Source organism: Bufo bufo, chromosome 5 (genome assembly GCF_905171765.1).
Source record: "Bufo bufo chromosome 5, aBufBuf1.1, whole genome shotgun sequence".
Lineage (NCBI taxonomy): Eukaryota > Metazoa > Chordata > Amphibia > Anura > Bufonidae > Bufo > Bufo bufo.
The window spans coordinates 350399348-350423204 of NC_053393.1; the positions used below are offsets into that span (position 1 = coordinate 350399348).

The window sequence follows — 23857 nt, forward strand, 5'->3', positions numbered from 1 at the left end:
AGGGCAAAAGCAGCTGCAAAATCCATGACAAAGCCACATTGCCGTGTGGATTTTACAGCATGTCACCCTTTATAACCCATAGCTTTCCTGTCTTGGATAGATTCTATGTCCCAGATTAATAAAACACCCATCACTAACTGGCTGATATTTGAAGCCACTTTTATCTGACTCATCGACACATCTATATGATAATTAAAATAATGATACTTAGTCATGTAGTGCTACTATACTGCTATATACTGCATACATTTTACAGATGATGGAATGTGTGATGTGCAGACTGTGCCTCACCATGTGCTAATCATAAAAGGACAAGTATTCACACATCACTACATGTGCCAGAATAGTGCCACCAACCTTTCTACATAGTTAATGCCTTAGCAATATCATACCTCCCATCCTTTGCAAAGGCCAAGGAGGGACAAGATCAGTGGCACTCAAAATAGTGCTGCCCCATTAGTGCCCCTTACAATAGTGCTGCCCCATTAGTGCCCCTTACAATAGTGCTGCTCTGTTACAATAATGCTGCCTTCTTAGTGCTAACCAGAATACACCTTTAAAGTATATTCAGACATGGTGAACAGTGATGGCCAGTTCGCAGTGTTCACCCGCGAACACATGCAAGCTGCCATCTTAAATCACAAGTCCGGCGAGGCACAGGTAGATCCATATCTGTGCCTGCACCGCAAGCCGGTCTGAAACAAATGCGGTCACCGGAAGCAGGCAGTTCCGAGAACAGCCCGATGAAGGCCCCCGGCGGCTGCTCCCGGTGACCGCATTTGTTTCAGACCTGCTCGCGGTGCAGGCACAGGTAAGGACTTGATAAAAATGGATGGGAGAAGGGCACTCACTATATGGGAATACACAGAAATCCACTTAGAAGAATAAAATAGTAATTACAAGAATAAATTCAGTAAATAACCCAGTAATGAACCAATTGTAAGGGCACAGCAATAAAACCAATTGTGATGGCACAGCAATAAAACCAATTGTGATGGCACAGCAATCAAAACTGCCTAATATAGCCAACCTGCTGACTAAAATTTAATAAACGTGTAAGTCCACACTTTTAGTATGCAGAGTATATAGCCAGTAAGTCCACACTTGTAGGGTATCGGATGGTGAGGTATCCCTCACAAATTGCACAAGCAGACAACACAAGAGGTTAATGGCAGGATTAGTATGGTAAGTTAGGGATAAACTTTCCCTCAATACACGGTGTTAGTCGTACTGATATTGTACTTTACCGCTCCTGGGTTCTCCGGCTGTGTCCTGTGAGGGTTTCTTCTATCAGCCGGCCCGGCTCGGCATTCAGTGTGGCTGTTACCTAGCACGACGTCCCGCGGGGTTTCAGAGTCAGACATAGCGTCCCACGTGACTCTGTAGCCGCTTCCTGGAGAGCGTCTCCGGTCTCCTGGGTCCTACTTTCCCTCCCCCTACAAGGCACAGGACTTACCTGTGCCTTGCCGGACTTGTGATTTAAGATGGCAGCTCGCATGTGTTCGCGGGCGAACACGACGAACTGGCCATCACTGATGGTGAATACCATGTGAATTTTCCAGTGTGAGATTGTGGGCACAAGATCCGCATTGTATTAGAGTACCATAAATGTAGATGAGATTTTACAAATCCACAGCATGACAATTTAAGGTATGGATTTCCACTGCTATGCACATGGCACAAGCAGCTACAAAATCTGTGACAAATCCACATATAACATGCGTGGATCTCGCTGCGGATTCCTCAGGTATTTTGTTGCCCCATATGGCTCTACGCTTATAGTAACACTAATATTTACAGAAAATTGGCGCCCTACTAATGGATGTAGACGACATTGTGTCAGTGCAGATGGCCATATTACCTGAGAGGGAGACACAAGACGCAAAGGAAGATGGACACCATAGACTTCCAAAACTGGTGGTGTATATTTATTCTCTCGACACATTTCAGAGATACAGACAGATCCCCTCCTTCGGGAGCAATCAGAAAAAAAACTGGTTCTTTATGATTGCTCCTTGTAATACCACGGACGGGGCGGCCTCTTGTTCGTCTGCCGCGATCTTCTGCGTTCCACTGTGGAACGCGGAAGTCGCGCGAACTCCGGGGAGTGGCGTGGCGGATGCGTTCCAGGGTGGAACGCGGAAGTCATCCCGACCAGTCTGCGATCCCTTCGCACTTCCTGGTCTTACTTAAGGGCACTCGTGAGGCGGCATGGCGTGCTGTGATTATTGTCAGAACGCCTGCTGCCTCACGAACCTGTGTTGGACTATCCACCAAACCGGACCCTGCTCTTTCCACAGCTACCATCTGGAAATCGGACCCGCTCAGTCCTCAGACTACAGTCATCCGGGAGTCTCACCCATCACACAGCTACTGCCAATCGCAAGTACCCTTTAGGAGAGAGAGCACCTCTCCTCTGCCTGCTTGCAGGCTAAATCCACTGCATAATAGTGTTCCATATACTAACCCACCGTCTATGAAGCAATAGTACTGTGGCGTACCCTAACATTGTCCCTGCCGCAGCCACTGCATAAATAGTGTTTCATCTACTAACCACCGTCTATGAAGCAATAGTACTGTGTTGAATTGTGGTTGTGTTGCTTGATCACGTGATGGTAGAATCTCTAACTCACCGTTGAGATTGTGAGTGACGCCTGAGATTCATATCTGATTGATCATATTACTCCGCAGTTGCGATCCACTATTGTAAAAACTGCAGTCGTGACAGTATCACAGCACCTAATAATAAAAAAAAGATGGATCCAGCGGAACTCACTAGACATATGGTTACTTTATCTCAGAGAGTCGAGACCCTATCCACCTCTATGCAGGACCTGCAGGTAGAGAATCAAAGACTGCGTACTTTGGTTAATCAGAACATAGGAGCTGCAACTCCCAGAGAGGCCCCTGAACCCAAGGTCTGCGCCCCCGAACCTTTTTCAGGGGATAGGAAGATTTTTCGTCAATTTATAAGTTCGTGTAGACTCATGTTTGACCTACGCCCTCGCACTTATTACAATGACCGTATAAAGGTACTCACACTCATCTCCTACCTTAAAGGGGAACCCCGAGCCTGGGCCGAGACCTACTTTGATGAAGAGGATGAGGTCCTAGATTCTTTTCCCAGATTCATGGAGGCCATGGCACTCCTCTATGATGACTCTAGTAAACAATTGACCGCTGAGACGGCCATCAGAGGACTCGACGACCAGTTGAAGATTATATTGCTGAATTTAAACGCTGGGCTAGGGAGACGGAGTGGAATGATCTCAGTCTTCGTAACCAGTTCCGCCTCGGCCTTTCAGAGCCCTTAAAAGATGAGGTTGCCCGTGACGATTTACCTTCTACCTTAGATAAGCTAATCCAACGCTCTATCACGATTGACCGCCGCCTCCGTGAACGGAGAGCGGAAAGGGTCTTCACCCCCACACCAGCCCCAAGAGGAGCCAGACCTCCCCCTAAGGAGGAGCCAATGGAGCTAGGAACCATGCGGGGACCTCTCACGCCGACTGAAAAAGCCAGGAGACGCACATTGAACCTATGTCTCTACTGTGCCTCCCCTGACCACGTAGTGGACGAATGCCCGGCGGTTAAAAAGAAGACAGGAGGTAGGAAAATGCATATCTGCAAATTGACACGTAGTCCTTGCCACCGCAATTCTTACATATATATTTCTCTCAATCTACAGTGGGATACCGAGAGGATCATCACTAAGGCCATGATAGACACCGGAGCCTGTGGCAACTTTATAGATTCACAACTGGTTAAGTCCAATAAAATACCCCACACATTGAAGCAAAAACCGGTCACAATTACTTTTTTAGATGGGTCCACATCCCCTTCAGGCCCAATCTCTCACCACACCCAACCGCTGCTGGTGGCCTGTGGAGAGGGTCACATCGAACACCTTATGTTTGATGTCATCTCCTCCCCCATGTTCCCGGTAGTGCTCGGGCTTCCATGGATCAGACTTCACCAACCTTCTCTTCTCTGGCCTAAAGGGGAGGTGCAGTTGGATTCCCACTACTGTACCACCACTTGTTATCCAAACACTGCAATCATGCAGATTGCACCCACGGGGCTACCTCCCCATCTGGTTGAATTCGAAGACGTTTTTAGCCAATGTGGAGCTGCCACACTCCCCCCACATAGACCCTATGACTGCCCTATTGATCTCATTCCGGGCAGTCCTGTTCCTACGGGGCGTATCTATCCGCTCTCCCAACCTGAATTAGCCCACCTGAAGGCTTACTTAGACGAGAACTTAAAAAAGGGGTTCATAAGGCCGTCAACCTCCCCTGCTAGCGCAGGGATGTTCTTTGTAAAAAACAAAGATGGAGGATTAAGACCAATAATTGACTATAGGGGACTCAACAAAATTACTGTAAAAAACCGCTATCCACTTCCACTTATCCCCGAACTGATCGAGAGGTTACAAACATCCCGTATTTTCACCAAACTTGATCTCAGAAGCGCATATAACTTGATCAGGATCCGAGAGGGGGATGAGTGGAAGACTGCTTTTAGAACCAGGTACGGACTGTTCGAGTACATGGTAATGCCTTTCGGGTTGTGCAATGCCCCCGCGACGTTCCAGCATTTCGTTAACAATATTTTTCGTGATCTGCTGGACGTCTGTGTCGTGATCTATCTGGACGACATTCTGGTGTACTCGGACAGTCCTACCGACCACCGGAGGCACCTGAGATGGGTGTTGTCCCGTCTTCGGGTTCACTCCCTTTATGCAAAATTAGAGAAATGCATTTTCGAACAGCCTTCCATTTCCTTCCTGGGATATAACATCTCCCCCCAAGGGATTCAGATGGATCACTCCAAAGTGGAATGCATCCAGCTTTGGCCTGTGCCTCACACACGCAAAGCACTCCAACGATTTTTGGGCTTTTCCAACTATTACCGGAAATTCATAAAAAATTTCTCGGCAATAGTAAAACCCTTGACAAGACTAACCAGTACCAAAATACCATTTACATGGTCCTCCGAGGCCCAAGAGGCTTTCGAAATACTCAAACAAAAATATACCTCAGCTCCCATACTCCAATTGCCCAACCCCGAATTCCATTTTGTTCTAGAGGTTGATGCTTCCCACCTCGCCATAGGGGCAGTTTTATCTCAACAACCATCCTCTTCTGAACCTCTGCACCCAGTTGCATACTACTCCCGAACTCTTAATACTGCTGAAAAGAACTACCCCATTGGGGAAAAAGAGCTGTTGGCTATTAGGGATGCTCTGGGCAACTGGAGACATCTCCTGGAAGGTGCCAAACATCCCATTATGATTTTCACTGACCACCGTAATTTACAGTTCCTCAGGACTTGCAAAACCATGTCGGCAAGACAAGTACGGTGGAGTCTTTTCTTTGATCGTTTTGACTTTCACATATCCTACAGACCAGGTTCCAAAAACACAAAAGCTGACTCCCTCTCCCGGTTATACGAAGAGAGCGCTGTCGCAGAGCCTCCTGCCTTATTGCTCCCGGCAAACCGGTTCGTCGGACTCGCCACGGGTTTTAAGGAGCTCTTAAAACACGCTCCCTCTCAAGGGGATCCTCCTATTCCTCCTAAATTGACATCAACCGATGGGTTCTTTTTCAAAGACGACAAACTTTACATCCCTCCTAGAATGCAACTTTCTGCCATTCGACTCATGCATGACACACCCCTAGCGGGCCACCCGGGCATCACCAAAACGCTGGAGCTTGTACGTAGAAAATTCTGGTGGCCAAACATGTCCAAATCAATCCACGAATATGTCTCCACCTGTGATATCTGTGCCTCCACCAAAACCGATAGAAAGCCTCCCTATGGGTTACTGATGTCATTAGACACACCCACCAGACCTTGGGAGATTGTCTCTGTCGATTTTATAGTCGACCTCCCTCGCTCAGAGGGTTGCAACACCATCATGGTTACTGTCGACCTACTAACCAAGATGGCCCACTTCTCCCCACTTAAAAAATTACCATCATCAAAAGAAACCGTCCAGACCTTCCTCAGCCAAGTCCTCCGCTTACACGGGTTACCCGCCGGGATTATCTCCGACAGGGGCAGTCAATTTATATCAAGATTTTGGAAGACACTCTGCACAGCCCTCCAAATTGACCACAGGATGTCGACCGCATATCACCCACAAACTAACGGTCAGACAGAGCGAGCAAATCAGTGTTTAGAACAGTACATTCGATGCTATTGCAGCCATCTCCAAGATGACTGGTTTGATCTACTGCCTCTAGCCGAGTTTGCATACAACAATTCAATGAATTCCTCCACTCAATATTCTCCTTTCTATGCCAACTACGGGTTCCACCCGACCAACCTACCACCTGATTACTTACCTGGTAATGTTCCTGCAGTTCAGGACTACCTCGAATGTCTAAAAGAAACTTCCCTCGTAGTACAAGACAACCTAAAGACCGCGAAAGAACGTCAAAAAAGACATTATGACACTCGACACTCTAGTCCCCCCACATACTGTGTGGGAGACAAGGTGTGGTTGTCCACGAGAAATCTCCGCCTTAACGTGCCCACAAAAAAACTCAGTCGCCAGTACATAGGCCCATTCCCCATCGAGAAAATCCTGAATCAAAATGCGGTACGCCTAACTCTTCCTCCCAACTGGAGAATACATCCCTCATTCCATGTGTCCTTACTCAAACCATACAAACCTAACCGGCTCCCTCTTAGGGCCTCTCCTCCTGCCCCTCCAATTGAGGTCCAGGGTGAGGTTGAGTACGAAGTCGACAAAATACTCGACTCCCGAAAAAGGGGATCATCTATACAGTATCTCATTCGATGGAAGGGTTATGCTCCTGCAGATGACTCTTGGGAAGACTCACGGGATGTACATGCTCCTAGGTTGACCCGTTTGTTCCATCGTAGGTATCCGGATCGGCCTACTCCCACGGAGAACTCCGGAGGTGTTCCTTTGAGGGGGGGATACTGTAATACCACCGACTGGGCGGCCTCTTGTTCGTCTGCCGCGATCTTCTGCGTTCCACTGTGGAACGCGGAAGTCGCGCGAACTCCGGGGAGTGGCGTGGCAGATGCGTTCCAGGGTGGAACGCGGAAGTCATCCCGACCAGTCTGCGATCCCTTCGCACTTCCTGGTCTTACTTAAGGGCACTCGTGAGGCGGCATGGCGTGCTGTGATTATTGTCAGAACGCCTGCTGCCTCACGAACCTGTGTTGGACTATCCACCAAACCGGACCCTGCTCTTTACACAGCTACCATCTGGAAATTGGACCCGCTCAGTCCTCAGACTACAGTCATCCGGGAGTCTCACCCATCACACAGCTACTGCCAATCGCAAGTACCCTTTAGGAGAGAGAGCACCTCTCCTCTGCCTGCTTGCAGGCTAAATCCACTGCATAATAGTGTTCCATATACTAACCCACCGTCTATGAAGCAATAGTACTGTGGCGTACCCTAACATTGTCCCTGCCGCAGCCACTGCATAAATAGTGTTTCATCTACTAACCACCGTCTATGAAGCAATAGTACTGTGTTGAATTGTGGTTGTGTTGCTTGATCACGTAATGGTAGAATCTCTAACTCACCGTTGAGATTGTGAGTGACGCCTGAGATTCATATCTGATTGATCATATTACTCCGCAGTTGCGATCCACTATTGTAAAAACTGCAGTCGTGACACTCCTGGAGAAGAGGACCTGGTTTGTATCCCTGAAATGCGTCATGCAAATGTATATACAGCCCCAGTTTTGGAAGTATATGGTATGCATCTGTCAGACAGCTGAGGGTAAACCACCAGACGTGCTTCCTTGGCACGGGAGGTGAGGGGAACAAGTGTCTTGAGCTTATCTTGTATCCCCCCTCTCGAGTGGCTATCTGCACTAACACAATGCAATCTACATCCATAAACAGCGCCTCTGTTTACACTGTTGTTGTGGTTTCATACGGTTGCCCGACACCGGTTTCAATTGCAGAGGGTTGCCTGACACAGTATCCCTTTACCAAACCATTCCTTCCTCCTAGGCTACATTCACACGAACCTATTTTGTTTCCGTGTCCGTTCTGTTTTTTGTGTGGATAGGATGCAATGGGTCCACAAAAAATGCGGACAGCACACCGTGTGCTATCCGCGTTCCATAGCCCCGCAAAAAAAGAGAACATGTCCTATTCTTATCCGTTTTGCGGACAAGGATAGGCATTGTTACAATGGATATGCAAAAAAAACGGATGCCATCCATTTTTTTTGCGGATTCGCAATTTGCGGACCGCAAAACACATACGGTCATGTGAATGTAGCCTTAAGGTCTGTAGCGGTTGAAGAGACGTTGTAACCTACAACTGTTAACGGTGGGTGTACAACTATAACAATTGAACTATCTTCATGGGTGTGGTACTCCCACTGCTTTGGAGCCTTATTGAGGTATCACATCCTAGTTACATCTCTCTTTTCCTTTTTTTATGCCTGTATTCTAAATAGGGGACTCCCTATCTACCCTATCTTTAGCTTGCCAAGTGTACAGCACATTTACCCAGACTACCATGGGCCCCAAGCCTGACCTGCCCCTGATTTTACAGCAAGTCACCCTTTATAACCCATAGCTTTGCTGTCTTGGTTACATTCTATGTCCCAGACTAATAAAACACCCATCACTAAATGGATAATATTTGAAGCCACTTTTATCTGACTCATCGACACGTCTATATGATAATTAAAATAATGATTAATGATACTGATAATAATGATAATGAGTCATGTAGTGCTACTATACTGCTATATAGTACATACGTTTTACAGATGATGGAATGTGTGATGTGACAGACTGTGCCTCACCATGTGCTAATCATAAAAGGACAAGTATTCACACATCACTACATGTGCCAGAATAGTTCTACCAACCTTTCTACATAGTAAATGCCTTAGGCCTCATGCACACAACCAGTGTTTTGGTCCGCATCTGAGTCGCAGTTTTTGCGGCTTGGATGCGGACCCATTCACTTCAATGGAGCCGCAAAAGATGCGGACAGCACTCCGTGTGCTGTCCACATCAGTTGCTCCGTTCCGTGGTCTGCAAAAAATATATAACCTGTCCTATTCTTGTCCGTTTTGTGGACAAGAATAGGCAGTTGTATCAATGGCTGTCCGTGCCGTTCCGCAAATTTTGGAACGCATATCGACCGCAAAACACACAACGGTCGTATGCATGAGGCCTTAGCAATATCATACCTCCCATCCTCTGAAAAGGCCAAGAAAGGACAAGATCAGTGGCCCTCACAATAGTGCTGCCCCATTAGTGCCCCTTACAATAGTGCTGCCCCCTTTGTGCCCCACTTATAATAGTGCTGCTCCCTTACAATAATGCTGCTGCCTTAGTGCTCCCCCACAATAGTGTTGACCCATTAGTGCCCCCTTACTATACTGCTGCCCCCTTGCAACAATGCTGCACCCTTACAATAGTGTTCCCCCTAGTTCCTCCCCTGTAGTTATCATAAAATAAAAAAGTAATACTCGCCTAGTCCCATTTTCCCTATGAACAGAGCACATCACTTCCCGGCTTGTGTTCTCTTCTGCTCAGCAGGTGCGATGACATCACTGCATTACACCTGTCTGCTGGGAAGAGCAGGCTGAAGCCTTCCTAGGATCGCAGGACAGCTTCCAAAATCCAGGATTGTCCTGCTCGATCAGGGACAGTTGGGAAGTATGCAATATACCCCCTAGGGGCTGTTTCACACGAGCGGATGCCATGCATGGCATCCTCTGCGGACAGAAGAAGCACGGAGCATTATTGATATTGCTCCGTGCCTCTCTGAGATCTTTTTACTACAAAATCACAGTGAGATAAAGTTGTCACTGTGATTTTGTAGTAAAAAGATCACAGAGAGGCACGGAGCATTATCAGTCATGTTAATGCTCCGTGCTTCTTCTGTCCGCAGCGGGTCTTGGCTCTCATTCACGCAGCGGATGTTACGCACGGCATCCGCTCGTGTGAAACAGCACTAACACTATAACATGAAATACTTTTAAGTCATACAAATTGGCTTTCACCTTTTTACCAGTAAAAAAGCCAATAAAAAACTAGTGCTTTTTTGCATGTTACATGCGTTATTCATGCTATTTTTTGCTATATTTTTTAATTTTTGAATGGTATTTTATTTTTTTTATCCATTTTTCCCTTTTGGAAACGGGATGAAAAATGCCTAAAAAAAATGCCAGAGACACAAAAAGACACAGACTAATTAAAAATGCTAAGTCCTGCTTTTTATAATTCCCACAAACTTAGCTAAAAAAAATGCATGTGCAAAAAATATCATGCAAAAGTGCTGAAAAACTCCACAAAAACTATATGTAAGTCTACCCTGAGGAAGGGTTTATTTGACTCCAAGTCAGGAGTGAATTCAGCAGGAAGGAGAAGTAGAAGTACTTTCTTTGCGGCTAGAGTAGCAAAGTGGGGAACAAACCTCATGTAATAGCTCACCATTCCCAGGAATGACTTTATTTGCCTAGTGGTGACAGGTCGGGGCCAATTCCGTATCACCTCTATTTTGTTCACTTGGGGTTTTGATGACTCCGCGCCCAATGACATACCCCAGGTACTTAGTCTCTTCCAACCCTATTGCACATTTTTTTGGGTTAGCAGTTAGGCCAGCTTTCCGAAGGGAGTCCACTACAGCCTGCACTTTGGGTAGGTGACTTTCCCAGTCGGTCCTGTGGATGACAATATCATCCAGGTAAGCCGAAGCGTACCGACGATGTGGACAAAGCACAATGTCCATTAGTCGCTAAAAAGTGGCGGGGGCGCCATGCAGACCAAAGGGTAAGACCTTATATTGATACAGCCCCTCAGGCGTGATGAAGGCAGTTTTCTCTTCACAGTCTCCGTTAAGGGCACGTGTCAATACCCTTTAGTGAGGTCCAAAACAGAAAAATACTGGGCTTGTCCTAACCTATTGATGAGCTCATCCACCTGGGGCATGGGGTACGTATCGAATTTTAATTTAGAAACCTTGTTAAGTTTTCGAAAGTCGTTATAAAACCGCAACGTCCCGTCCGGCTTGGGTATCAATACTATAGGACTAGCCCACTCACTTTTTGACTCCTCAATGATGTCTAGCTGCAACATTAGTTGCACCTCCTCCGATATGGCTTGTCGCCGAGCCTCGGGCACCCGGTATGGTTTTAATCGCACATTTGCCTGAGGCTCAGTGACAATGTCATGCTGGATTATGGAAGTGCGTCCAGGGAGGTCCGAGAACACATCCGTGTTCCGACTAACAAACTCCCTGGCCTCCTGAGTCTGTTTAGAGGAGAGGCTGTCAGCAATTTTTACTGTGGTAGCTGCCTCTCTTGCATCAGACAGAGGGGCCGGTACCTCTTCTCATAGAAAACCCGGCCGTGGGCTGTCTTCTGTACAGGTTTCCCTATCTTTCTCCAATTTTCTCGAGTACCTCGTAGGGCCCCTGTCACCTAGCCAGGAACTTACTGTCCACAGTTGGCACCAGAACCAAAACCCGATCATCCAGGTTAAAGATCCGGTCCCGAGCCTGCCGATTATAGACCCGACTCTGGGCTCGCTGAGCTGCCTCCATATGCTCCCTAACAAGAGGCAACACTGTCTCTATCCAATCTTGCATCTGGGTAACGTACTCAATGACACTTTTATGTGGAGTGGGTTGTTGTTCCCACGCATCTTTGGCCACGTCGAAGAGACCGCAAGGGTGTCTGCCATATAGCAGTTCGAAAGGCGAGAACCCAGTAGAGGCCTGGGGTACCTCCCGCACTGCGAACATGAGATAGGACAAAAGGAGGTCCCAGCTCTTCCTATCTTTAGACACTACCTTTTTCAGCATATTTTTTAATGTTTGGTTAAACCGTTCTACCAGACCGCCCGTTTGCGGATGGTAAACAGACGTCCGTAGTTGTTTTATGTGCAGCAACTTACAGAGTTCCCTCATCACCTTGGACATAAATGGGGTCCCTTGGTCGGTTAGAACCTCTTTTGGTAGTCCTCGCTGCTGCAGATTTGCCTCCATGAGGGCCTTCACAACAGCCTCCATTTTGTCGTGGGGCACTGGTTGTAATACAGCTGGTTTAATGTATGACATACAACCGTGCCTGAAAAATGCAGAAACCAAAAATATCGGCATTCTCGCCAGCCTTACTGCTCTTGCATGCATCCTCCACCTATTGTGGGGACTCGCTCTGGTAGACAGGATTAGCGGACGCAGTATAGAGGCAACAACAAGTTCTTTGGATCAAACAGTTTAGTGTTTTATTCAAACTTTAGGCAGGTGACAAAACAAGCAGTTATATTCAAACAAAAAGTCACCTTGAGGTGTTGCTGGTAATTCACACAATGCGGCAATTCTGCCTCAAAGAGTCCTTACTGTTAGCAGCACCAACCTGTTTTCACGCCAAACAGGTAGCAAGTCTTCATCCAGACACGAGGCTCCCAGATCCCAACACAGAGACCTCGCTTCTGAGCCCAGCTGCCTATTTAAGGACAGCCAAGTGCTGCCAAAACCCAGACTGGCATTTAAAATCTGGTCCGGTATTTGACCTCTCTTGGCTGTAAATCAGCCCAGCAGCACATGCTGGAAGGAAAATACCTGTTTTACAAGACCCAACCTTTCACTGTCACAATATATATATATTTTTTCTTTTTACTAATTTTGCATCTGAATTTTGGCCTGACCACTGGTTTAAAGATATATAAGATATATAAGATTTTCACATAAGCGGATCCTGTGCGGGTAATCCGCTGCGTGAAAGAGTGCCAAGCCCTGCTCCGAAAAGCAGAGACACGGAGCATTAACATGATTGATAATGCTCCGTGCCTCTCTGTGATCTTTTTACTACTAAATCACTGTGACAACTTGATCTCACTGTGGTTTTGTAGTAAAAAGGTCATATAGAAGCACAGAGCATTATCAATCATGTTAATGCTCCGTGTCTCTGCTGTCCAGAACGGGGCTTGGCACTCTTTCACGCAGCGGATTCCACGCACGGCATCCGCTCGTGTGAAAGAGCCCTAATGCTGTGAGTTTAGATTAGTTAAACCTGCACCTAACATCCAAAATTACACTTGTATGAACCTGGCCTTAGAAATGTTGTGTAAACTCATCCTAAGGGCATGTTCACACAGGACAGGTCCACAAAGATTTTCCAGAATGTAAAACCTGGAGCATATTTGCTGGAATTCTGCAGCAGTAAATTATGCACCAAAGGGTAATGATGGTATAAGTAGAGTGGTTTTATTTATTAACAGTACGGTATTATTCAGTCACTATCTGGTGCTAACGTGTGTTCATGTTTGTCCCTTAGGGCTCATGCACACAATCGTCGGTCACAATATACGGGCACCAGGCATGTGCGCACCATATGAAGGAAGCGGCCCATTCACTTGGGTCCACAATCCGGAAGATATGGTGCGAAACAGAGGCAAGGATCGGAAGCCCATGGAAGCACTATGGAGCACAGACACAGCCATGAGGGTTGGAAGGGAATGAGAAATATAAAGGAAACACCTATTCTGCTCCTTCCTGCCGGATCCACTTCTGGCTTTGGCCCAGAAAACTGTATCAAACATTGCCAGCCTTATTATTAGTAATATCGCCCTTGTTATTCTGTGTTTTGTTCAGGAACAGACATGGCACAGCATGCAGTCAAGTAAAATGCCAAACCCCCAAGCGATAACCTGACGGACCCCATTACAGTCAGTGGGGCACTGTTATGTGCTGATACTTCTGCTATGAATCAGCACTTCTGTTATTTTCGTTGTTCTGCTCCTATAATGTAGCAGAACAGAGATGATGACGCTGGTGTGAACCCAGCCTTAGCCGTGATGTTAACTGTATGACTATATTATTTAGAGGTGTATTATTGTAATAGAGAATTATTTTGCCTCTAAAGTTTCCGTTTTTAATTTCATCTCACAAATCCGTAATTTTCCATTATAAGCATGTTGTAACAGAAAGCAATAACAGAATTGAAAAAGCCGATGTGAACCCCCCCTTACCCTGGCCACTTTATTATCAGATTCATCAAAATATACCTCATTGCTGCTCATTTGTTCATATAAATGCAAAAATGAATACATTCATACCTTGCCTGGATTTTGCTGTTTATAATGAGATAATTCATGTAGAAATATTGTGTAGCTTGACCAGGATTCCGCAATGCACTGGCTGAGTCGAGGTTTGCATTCTGAATTAGCGCTGATCACCTCCCACCTAAGAGAAAGAAATTGAAAGACTTTTTAAATGAAATTTTATTATTAAAAATTAAAAAAGAGAATAAGACATTTATCATAGTGAGTCATATACAGTATGTAAGTGCACATAAGTGTGTACTATGCACAGTAACATTTATACTACAGTATGTTATGGCCTTATAGACTAGGACTAAACAGAGACTTTATGTAGGATTAGGGCTCATGCACACGAGTGTGTGCCCTGTGCCCGTGCTGCAGATCACAAACACATTGACTTTCCGCGATAATTTAATCCTCACCAATTATTGCATACCTTGGTCGTTGTGAAATACAGGCATATGTGGCTCTATCCATAGGTTGAAACCACTTAGTGCGGGTGGCTGCCCCAGATACCCCACATGGTCTTACCCTTAATTAAAATAGGCAGTATTTTTTTTACTTTGAATGCCACAGGCCCACTTATTGTTTAGCCCCACTGAATGGTGCTTCCTGCGGCAATTCGCCTGGACACTTTGTCAAAAAGAAACATGCCTTTTCTTAGCATGGTTGCAGCTTTAAACTGCCGATTGCGAGAACAGCACTGCCGCCTCCCATTAAAAATGATGGAAGGCGGACACCACGTGACCGCCACCAGAATTTTGCCATGAAAACCTCCCCAAAATGTCAAAAAAAGTCATCCAAAAAAAAAACACATTAAAAATGAGCTCAGTCTCCTCAATGCTGGCAGGCGCTAGAGAACTGAACTACGTAAGCTGCTTCCTCTGTGGCACTCTGCAATGCCACATGCTGGCCAGTGGTAGGGTCCCCACACACATGAATATTGCACCTATGTTTTTTGACCACTCAAAAAAACACTTGCATCTGAGGAAAAAACACCCACTTCTTTTTGACACGCAGAAAATCCCCCCCGTAGTCAGTGCTAAGAGCTACGTGGAAATACATTGTCAGGTATGATGTGCGCGCAGGACTTTCGTCTCCGCTCAAAAATCATATTCTGAGCGGACACCGAAAGGACCCCATTATAGTCTATGGGGTCTTTAGGCTCCGTTACGCTCAGTTAGGTCTCAGTTATCTGCAGAATCCGTCCTTTCCGTTCTCCGGCTCCGTTGAGGAGAAACGGTGATGTGAAAGGAGCCTTATCAGTTTAGTCGCTCTCTTTTGTACTTTTCCCAGCTCCAGGGCATCCTTTCTATGGACTGGTGCCCAGAACTGAACTGCTTATTCCAGATGAGGCTGCAGATGACCTGAGGCTCCCAGCCTCATGATGCTGAGAGCATCAGGTCCTTCCAGTTCCCGCTAGCGCAGAGCGAGTGTCAGAGTATTCAAGAGGATGTTTTTTTAAAATTTTATTTTAACCCCTGAAAGGCACCTTAACCTGTTTGTAATGGCTGTGCACTCCTGAAAATGGGCAAAAACAGGACATGTCCTATTTTTTGACGGCTGCTATATACTGGTTATTACTAAAACATCCGTAACACAGTTTTTAACTGCTGTATGAATGTAGCCTAAATCTATGATCTAAAAGTACACCTAAATCCTTCTCTACAAAGGACTCTCCCCAGGGGCGTAGCTAGAACTGACTGGGCCCCACAGCAAATTTTTTACAGGCCCCCCTCATTTAGGATCCATTCAGACGTCCGCAAGCGTTTTGCGATCCACAAAATGCAGATTTGCAAAACACGGATACCAGCCGTGTGCGTTCCGCATTTTGATAGTTCCCTATGATAGAAATGCCTATTCTTGTCCGCAATTGCAGACAAGAATAGGACATGTTCCATCTTATTTTGCAGGGGCTGCAGAACGGAACTACGGATGCAGACAGCACACGGTGTGCTGTCTGCATTTTTTGCGGCCCTATTGAAATGAATGGGTCCGCACCTGTTCCGCAAAATTGTGGAATGGATGCAGACCCTGAACAACGGACGTGTGAATGGACCCTTATTTAAAATAAAACCTTTGAAAAAACCTATTTGTCTTTGTATCACCATTTTTTGACAGCTAAAACTTCTTTTTAGATTTCTGCCTAAAGAGCGGAAGATTTTTTTCAGGTGGATGAATTGTAGTTTTTATTGGTATCCTTTTTGGATGAAAATTATTTATATTTTTTAATAGTGAAGACATTTTTTTATGTTTATTTACCTATATTTAAAACACTGTGAAAGGGGGTGATTGGAATTTTTATCCCAACCTCTGCCCACTCCTTCCTCTTCTAGCCTCCTGTACTATAGCATGCGGTACGTGGCAGCCTCCCCTCTCTGCCTCCGCTGCTCTGCCATGTACTAGTGCTTATTATGGCACACATATGCATGCACCCGATGCCAGCCCAGAACCATCCTGGCATCACATTTGTGTATATGTAACTTAAAGAGTGCCATAATAAGCATTAGTAGATCGCGGAACAGCGAGCAGAGAGGGGAGGCTGCCACGTACCGCATGCTATAGTACAGGAGGCTGGCAGAGGAAGCGTGGGCAGAGGTTGCGATCTGGCTACCTGGCAGCGACATGCAGAAGGCTTCAGTATGCAGCTGCCAGGTGGCCATCCCAGCCTCTGCCACTGTGCTGCTTGAAGAGATTAATTTGCATAGCGCACTGCCGACTTGTTCTCTGGCGGGTGGCACGCTATGCAGGCATAAGAGGCAGCTCAGCAGATAATCATGGATGGAGGCGGGCCCTGTGTTAATGAATGGGGATGTGGGCGGGGTGGGCGGGCCCGGCCCCGGCCCCTATGTGACCGCACCAAATTTAAAGGGGAGGGTTTGGAGGGGTTGTTTTCGAGGGTGGGGACGGCCTGAAAATGTAAAATTATGTACACACAGTAAGTGTCCCGGGCCCTGAAGCAGCCGCTTCCCCTGCTTCCCTGGTAGTTACGACACTGACTTTCCCCCTCCACACGACATATGATGCATGTATATTATTTGCACCCAGATGCATAACTTTACATTTATCCACATTGAACCTCATTTGCCCATTTAATGTACTATTAAAAATTTGCCTACACTTTGCGGACCAAAGGTTATTTTCACTGCATTCTGTGACTTCTCCCCGCTCACGCCAGGTTTAAAGGGGGCATGGCATGAGCGGGGAAGCAGAAGAACCAGTAATATTAAGTATTACTGAATTAAGCAGCACTGGCAGCAGTTCTTTTCTCTTCTTTTGTATATACAGAACTAACAAATAATCATAAAATTAGAATTTTAGATTGTATTATTGATCTCCTCCCTCATACACACTGGGAAATTATCATTAACCCTTTCCCGACATGTGACGTAATAGTACGTGACATGTTGGGTCTTTAAAGATGCAGACACCAGGGGCTAATGTCTGCAACCAGCAAAAACGCAGATTGCAGACATTTAACCCCTCACATGCAGTGGTCAATGTTAATACAGCATCTGAGAGTGCAAAAACTCGGAAGAACTGAGCTTTCGGGCCGGAAACCGCTCCTCCATCTGGTGATTGGGGCATCCGTTCAGTGTCTGTAGAAGGCCAGGGCCTGCTGAGGCTCTGTTGCCTTTTACAGGTATTTTCTAATGTAAACATGCAGGTGGAAGTACTACACTGGAATATACTGTATACCAATCTTTGTATACTGTAATGGATAAAATTCCATTATTTTATGGAAATTGCAATCCAATGATTGCAGGATAAATGAAAAAAATATAAAAGTTCTAAACACCCCCCCCCCTTTCCCCAAACTGAAAAAAATAAATAAACAAAAAAAATAAACATCATGGCCGTTGCTGCATTTCCAAATGCCCATACTAGTAAAATATAAAAAATGTAGCCCATATGGTAAATGGCGTAAAAAAAAAAAATTACAGTTTTTACATTGCTTCTTCTCCCCCTAAAAACAAAGGAATAAAAAGTGATCAAAAAGTCATACACACCCCAAAATGGTATCACTGAAAATGCAATACTATATGGGGCCATTAGAAAGTAAAACTTGTTCCACAAAAAACAAGCCCTTTACGGCTATGTGAATCAAAAAATCTAAAAGTTATGGCTCCAAGAAGGTACGCAGTAAATAAAGAAAATGCAAAAGCGGAAAATTGTAGAAGGGGTTAAAAGGAGTCTGTCATTAGTTTGATGCTACCCTCAGGGCAGCATGAGCTAGGACTCATGAATATGAGGAATCCCGAGCTTGTGTTCTGTTATGAGTTGACCACAGTGCTCGGCTCACGATGAAGCTGCTTAATATGGGTTTTTAGCAAAATAGCTGGCTGATCTCAAGTATGTGACCCAGTGTCACCAGTTAATGCCACCCTCAGATAGGACACCACATGGTTGGTGACAGATTCCCTTTAAAGGGTTTCTATCACTTCGTATGACATAATTAGCTGTCAGACACTAGCGATCTGCTAGTGTCTGCTCTGGCCAACCATCCTACTATAATCACTTGTGGGGCAGCGGTTTTGCTAAAAAACTAACTTTTATAAATATGCTAATGAGCCTCTAGGTGCTATGTGGGCGTCATTAGCACCTAGAGGCTCCGTCTACCTTCATACACAGCCGCCGCCCAGCGCGTCCCTCCAGCCCGCCCATGTCCTCCTCCGTGTGACGCAGCGGCCGAATTCTCGCCATGCGCCGTGCGCGGCTGTATTCGGCGCATTTGAGATGTGAGCTCGGAGCGGTCAGACATTCAATGCGCATGCGCCGAATACATCCGCGCATGCGCATTGAATGTCTGACCGCTCCGAGCTCAGACATCTCAAATGCGCCGAATACAGCCGCGCACGGCGCATGCGCGAGAATTCGTCTGCTGCGTCACACGGAGGAGGACATGGGCGGGCTGGAGGGACGCGCTGGGCGGCGGCTGTGTATGAAGGTAGACGGAGCCTCTAGGTGCTAATGACGCCCACATAGCACCTAGAGGCTCATTAGCATATTTATAAAAGTTTGTTTTTTAGCAAAACGGCTGCCCCACAAGTGATTATAGTAGGATGGTTGGCCAGAGCAGACACTAGCAGATCGCTAGTGTCTGACAGCTAATTATGTCATACGAAGTGATAGAAACCCTTTAAGGTTACTCAAAAATGAGGAAATCCTGACAATAATTGACCAATGGGATAAATTGGGGGGCATTTAATGGGAAATATTCAGTCTAAATTGCGGATTCACAAAACACGGATACTGACCATGTGCATTTCGTATTTTTCGGGATGGAACAACTGGCCCCTAATAGAACAGTCCTATCCTTGTCCGTAATGTGGACAATAATAGGACATGTTTTATTTTTTCGCATAACCGACATACAGAAATGGAATGCACACATAGTCATTTACTTATTTTTGCAGTCCCATAGAAGTCAATGGCCGCATAGAACGGAAACAAAAAAAAAATATGTTTGTGTGCATGAGCCCCTAGAGGGAGATTTCTCAAGAAAGACGTTTTACAAGGCAAAATGCTCCAAAAAGCACAGAGTGCAACATTTTTTAAGAAAGGAAAAAGGTCTGAAGTTAATCCATTCTAGTATTGCCAGTTGGACTGCCATGACTGCAGCATTTTTGCTAAAGGTGGCATTCTGCCAAGTTACTGAAACAAATCCAGTTTGGGCACAGACGTGGATACAAACAGTCACCCGTCAGCTGCCAGACACAGCTGCCTCTCTCTGTCACTGTCATTTCATCTTATGATTTCTCATTCCATCCAGATGACTAATGACCTTCTACTGTTGTGTAGTAAACGTGTGGTGAGGCAACGCTATGGTGTGCCCGTATCTAGTGACCAGCCTCCAGGCCCACCTCCTAAAGGTCACAGACTTCAAGCATAATCATGTTAGTAAATAGTAAATACCATGAAGCAACTATTCCAGTAACCACCGAGACCGTCAAGAATACTAAAAACAGCGCCAGGAGAAATAATGACCAGGATCATAGCAGGCAATCATAGTCTAGATATCAATCTGCAATTATAGCAAAATACATCTTAGGCTACTTTCACACTAGCGTCAGGGCTCCGCTTGTGAGTTCCGTTTGAAGGCTCTCACAAGCGGCCCCGAACGCATCCGTACAGCCCCAATGCATTCTGAGTGGAAAAGGATCCGCTCAGAATGCATCAGTTTGGCTCCGTTTCGCCTCCGTTCCGCTCAGCAGGCGGACACTTGAAAGCAGCTTGCAGCGTTCGGGTGTCCGCCTGGCCGTGCGGAGCCAAACGGATCCGTCCAGACTTACAATGTAAGTCAATGGGGACAGATCCGTTTGAAGTTGACACAATATGGCTCAATTTTCAAACGGATCCGTCCCCCATTGACTTTCAATGTAAAGTCTGGACGGATCCATCTGAACAACTTTCAGACTTAGAATTTTTTCTAAACTATAATGCAGACGGATCCGTTCTGAACGGATCCAAACGTCTGCATTATAGGAGCGGATCCGTCTGAGCAGACATCAGACGGATCCTCTCTGAATGCTAGTCTGAAAGTAGCCTAGACAGCTTACTGTTAACCATTTCTTCTACTCTCTAAACATATATTTCAATGAATTGATTGTAATAATGATAAAGGGGTTGTCAAACACTCAAATGTTACCACTCATAGGCTGTGGGGGGGTCACTGCTCCAAATAGCAGCAATGGAGGATCGGTAAGGCTACTTTCACACTTTCTCGCGTTTTGGCTTTCCGTTTGTCAGATCCGTTCAGGGCTCTCACAAGTGGTCCAAAACGGATCAGTTTTTCCCTAATGCATTCCGAATGGAAAAGGATCCGCTCAGAATGCATCAGTTTGCCTCCGATCCGTCTCCATTCTGCTCTGGAGGCGGACACCAAAACGCTGTCTGCAGTGTTTTGCTGTCCACTTGACGAAACTGAGCCAAACGGATCCATCCTGACAAACAATGTAAGTCAATGGGGACGGATACGTTTTCTCTGACACAATCTGGCCCAATAGAAAACTGATCCGTCTCCCATTGACTTTCAATGGAGTTCATGACGGATCCGTCTTGGCTATGTTACAGATAATACAAATGTTCATGACGGATGCATGCGGTTGTATTATTGTAATGGATCAGTTTTTGCAGATCGATGACGGATCCGCCCAAAAAGCGAGTGTGAAAGTAGCCTACGGGTGGGTTCGCACCAGCGTTATGGAGTCCGTTATGGCTTTCCGTTATAACAGGGTTATAACGGAATCCATAATGGAAGCCTTTAAGAGGCATTCCGTTTTCCTCCGTCCTAATAGAAGTCTATGGGAAAACATAACGGATCCGTCTGGGTCCCGTTATACAAGACGGAAAACAAAGTCCTCTCTTTGTTTTCCATCTTGCATAACGTGAACCAAACGGATCCATTTTGATTCCCATAGACTTCTGTCAGAAAAATGGATTATTATTTACTGGCAGCCCTGATTGTCAGTTGATTCACTTTTTGGCTTGCACACAGTCAGTGTACATGCAAAATATGTTCTAACCCCCCAGCCATCTGATTGTCAACTAGCAAGGAAGAAAGCCCCAGGGGTCCAGGCTTCAAGGAGGCCCCAGGTTGATAATGTCACACCTCAACCAGCCAGTTTGGAGGCAGCCAAATCTGCAGGAAAACCCCCGGCAGGGAGTCTCAGCTCTTGCCCAGGATCAATGATACCTGCCAGACATGTTGGCACCTACATTTCATAAGGAATAAGGCGCAAACCGGATACATATTTGTGTCCTAGTGGCCACAGTGAATAGGCCCATAGGCTTTGTTTGAGGGGTTAGGTCATGTGATATTTTTATAGAACAGGTCGTTACGTACGTGGCAATACCCAATATGTATACTTTTTTTTTTTATGTAAGTTTTACACAATGATATAATTTTTGAAACCAAAAAAAATCATGTTTTAGTGTCTCCGTATTCTGAGAGCCATAGTTTTTTTAAATTTTTCGTCAATTGTCTTAGGTAGGTTACCATTTTTGCGGGATGAGATGACGGTTTGATTGGCACTATTTTGGGGTGCATATTACTTTTTGATTGCTTGTTATTACACTTTTTGTGATGTAAGGTGACAAAAATGACTTTGACACAGTATTTATTATTTTTTTTTAACAATTTTCACCTGAGGGGGTAAGTCATGTGATATTTTAGTAGAGGAGGTCGTTACGGATGTGGCAATACCCAATAAGTATACTAGGGAGAGAGCCCCAGGGGTCCAGGCTTCAAGGAGGCCCCAGGTGGATAATGTCACACCTCAACCAGCCAGTTTGGAGGCAGCCAAACCGCAGTGGAGGTTTTCAGCTCTTGCCCAGGATTAATGATACATGTTGGCACCTACATTTTATAAGGAATTATGAATCGCCCGGCCATTGCAGGCGCAAACCGGATACATATTTGTGTCCCGGTGGCCATGCCAGGGAAGGGAGATATATTTGTTTGATGGGGGCATGCCAGGGAAGGGAGATATCCATATCTCCCCACAGAAACCTAATAGCGACAGCATGTTTGGAACTAGTTGTAGCCGGAACCCAGGCGGATCCGTTGGTCCCAGAACCATCTCCCTGTGACCTTCCGGACTGGAGCTATAAACCCTAAAGGGTTTTGTGGGTCATTTGCAGCCAGTCCTGCAGAGGGGGTGGACCCCTCCCAAAGGCCGGGAGGGGAGGGGCCGGCTACAGGTTAAAAGGCTTGTGCCAGCAAGCGGGCGTGTCTTTTCTCTGAAGAAGGGTCACATCGTGTAATGTGTTTAGAGGGACCCAGGAACTAGCTGAGATCACTGCCCTTCATGTGACTACAGCAAAGAACACACCACAACCGAAAGGAACTTTTATCTTACCTGGTAACTGACTTTTGCTCTGCTTAACCCTGTTGTACCCATATAACCTGTATCTGTAACCTCAGACCTCTGTATATATTCTTTGTGTATATTGTGTTATATCTAGTGTGCCCTTACGGCGATTAAATATACAATTTAATCTTGTGCTATCTTGTATCTCGATCACGAATCCCCACGTCCGTGTTTTGGCCTAGTTATAATCTACCGCGGGTTGGTTTCTCACCCTATATAATCCCGTTAGCGGATCGGGATTATATCAAACGAGGAGCTAGTGGCAGATACCCGGGCTGAGACAGTGCTGTTTTCACTGCGGCAGTGAAAAGGCTCTCTCAGCTTGTTTCCTCTCTGTGCCCGCGTGGACAGGAGGTGTCTGTGTAAACTGTACGAAGCTGACCTTACCTGCTCCTCTGGAGGGTGTAACGTCACGTTTTGGTAACCCGTGACCATACCGCGTCTCATGAGCTCGACGTAGGCGAGATTGCAGCCGTAACCCCTGACAACGGGCATGCTCTAAAGGGCTACAAGATGAGGATTATCTAGGAGAGGAGGCAGTTTTGAAGCATGAAGTATATTAGTAAGTTGTTTATTATGGGGTTATATTGAACATAACTACCATTGTTCCAAGTGAGACAACCCCTTTAAACATGCAATTTTGTTTAGGTATATGGGGCAATCAGGAGAACTATATAACTCATGTACACTGCTCAAAAAAATAAAGGGAACACAAAAATAACACATCCTAGATCTGAATTAATTAAATATTCTTCTGAAATACTTTGTTCTTTACATAGTTGAATGTGCTGACAACAAAATCACACAAAAATATAAAAATGGAAATCAAATTTTTGAACCCATGGAGGTCTGGATTTGGAGTCACACTCAAAATTAAAGTGGAAAAACACACTACAGGCTGATCCAACTTT

General features: G+C 45.8%; 1 protein-coding gene across 3 annotated transcripts in view; it reads right to left on the minus strand.

The window, feature by feature from the left end:
• Window positions 1–23857, minus strand: part of RETREG1 (reticulophagy regulator 1) — a 116961-nt gene that overhangs the window by 15378 nt on the left and 77726 nt on the right. For all 3 annotated transcript variants that reach the window (XM_040434261.1, XM_040434262.1, XM_040434263.1), the window contains one exon: window positions 14089–14215. In XM_040434261.1, coding sequence (XP_040290195.1) covers window positions 14089–14215 — 127 coding nt within the window. The remainder of the gene's footprint in view (window positions 1–14088; window positions 14216–23857) is intronic.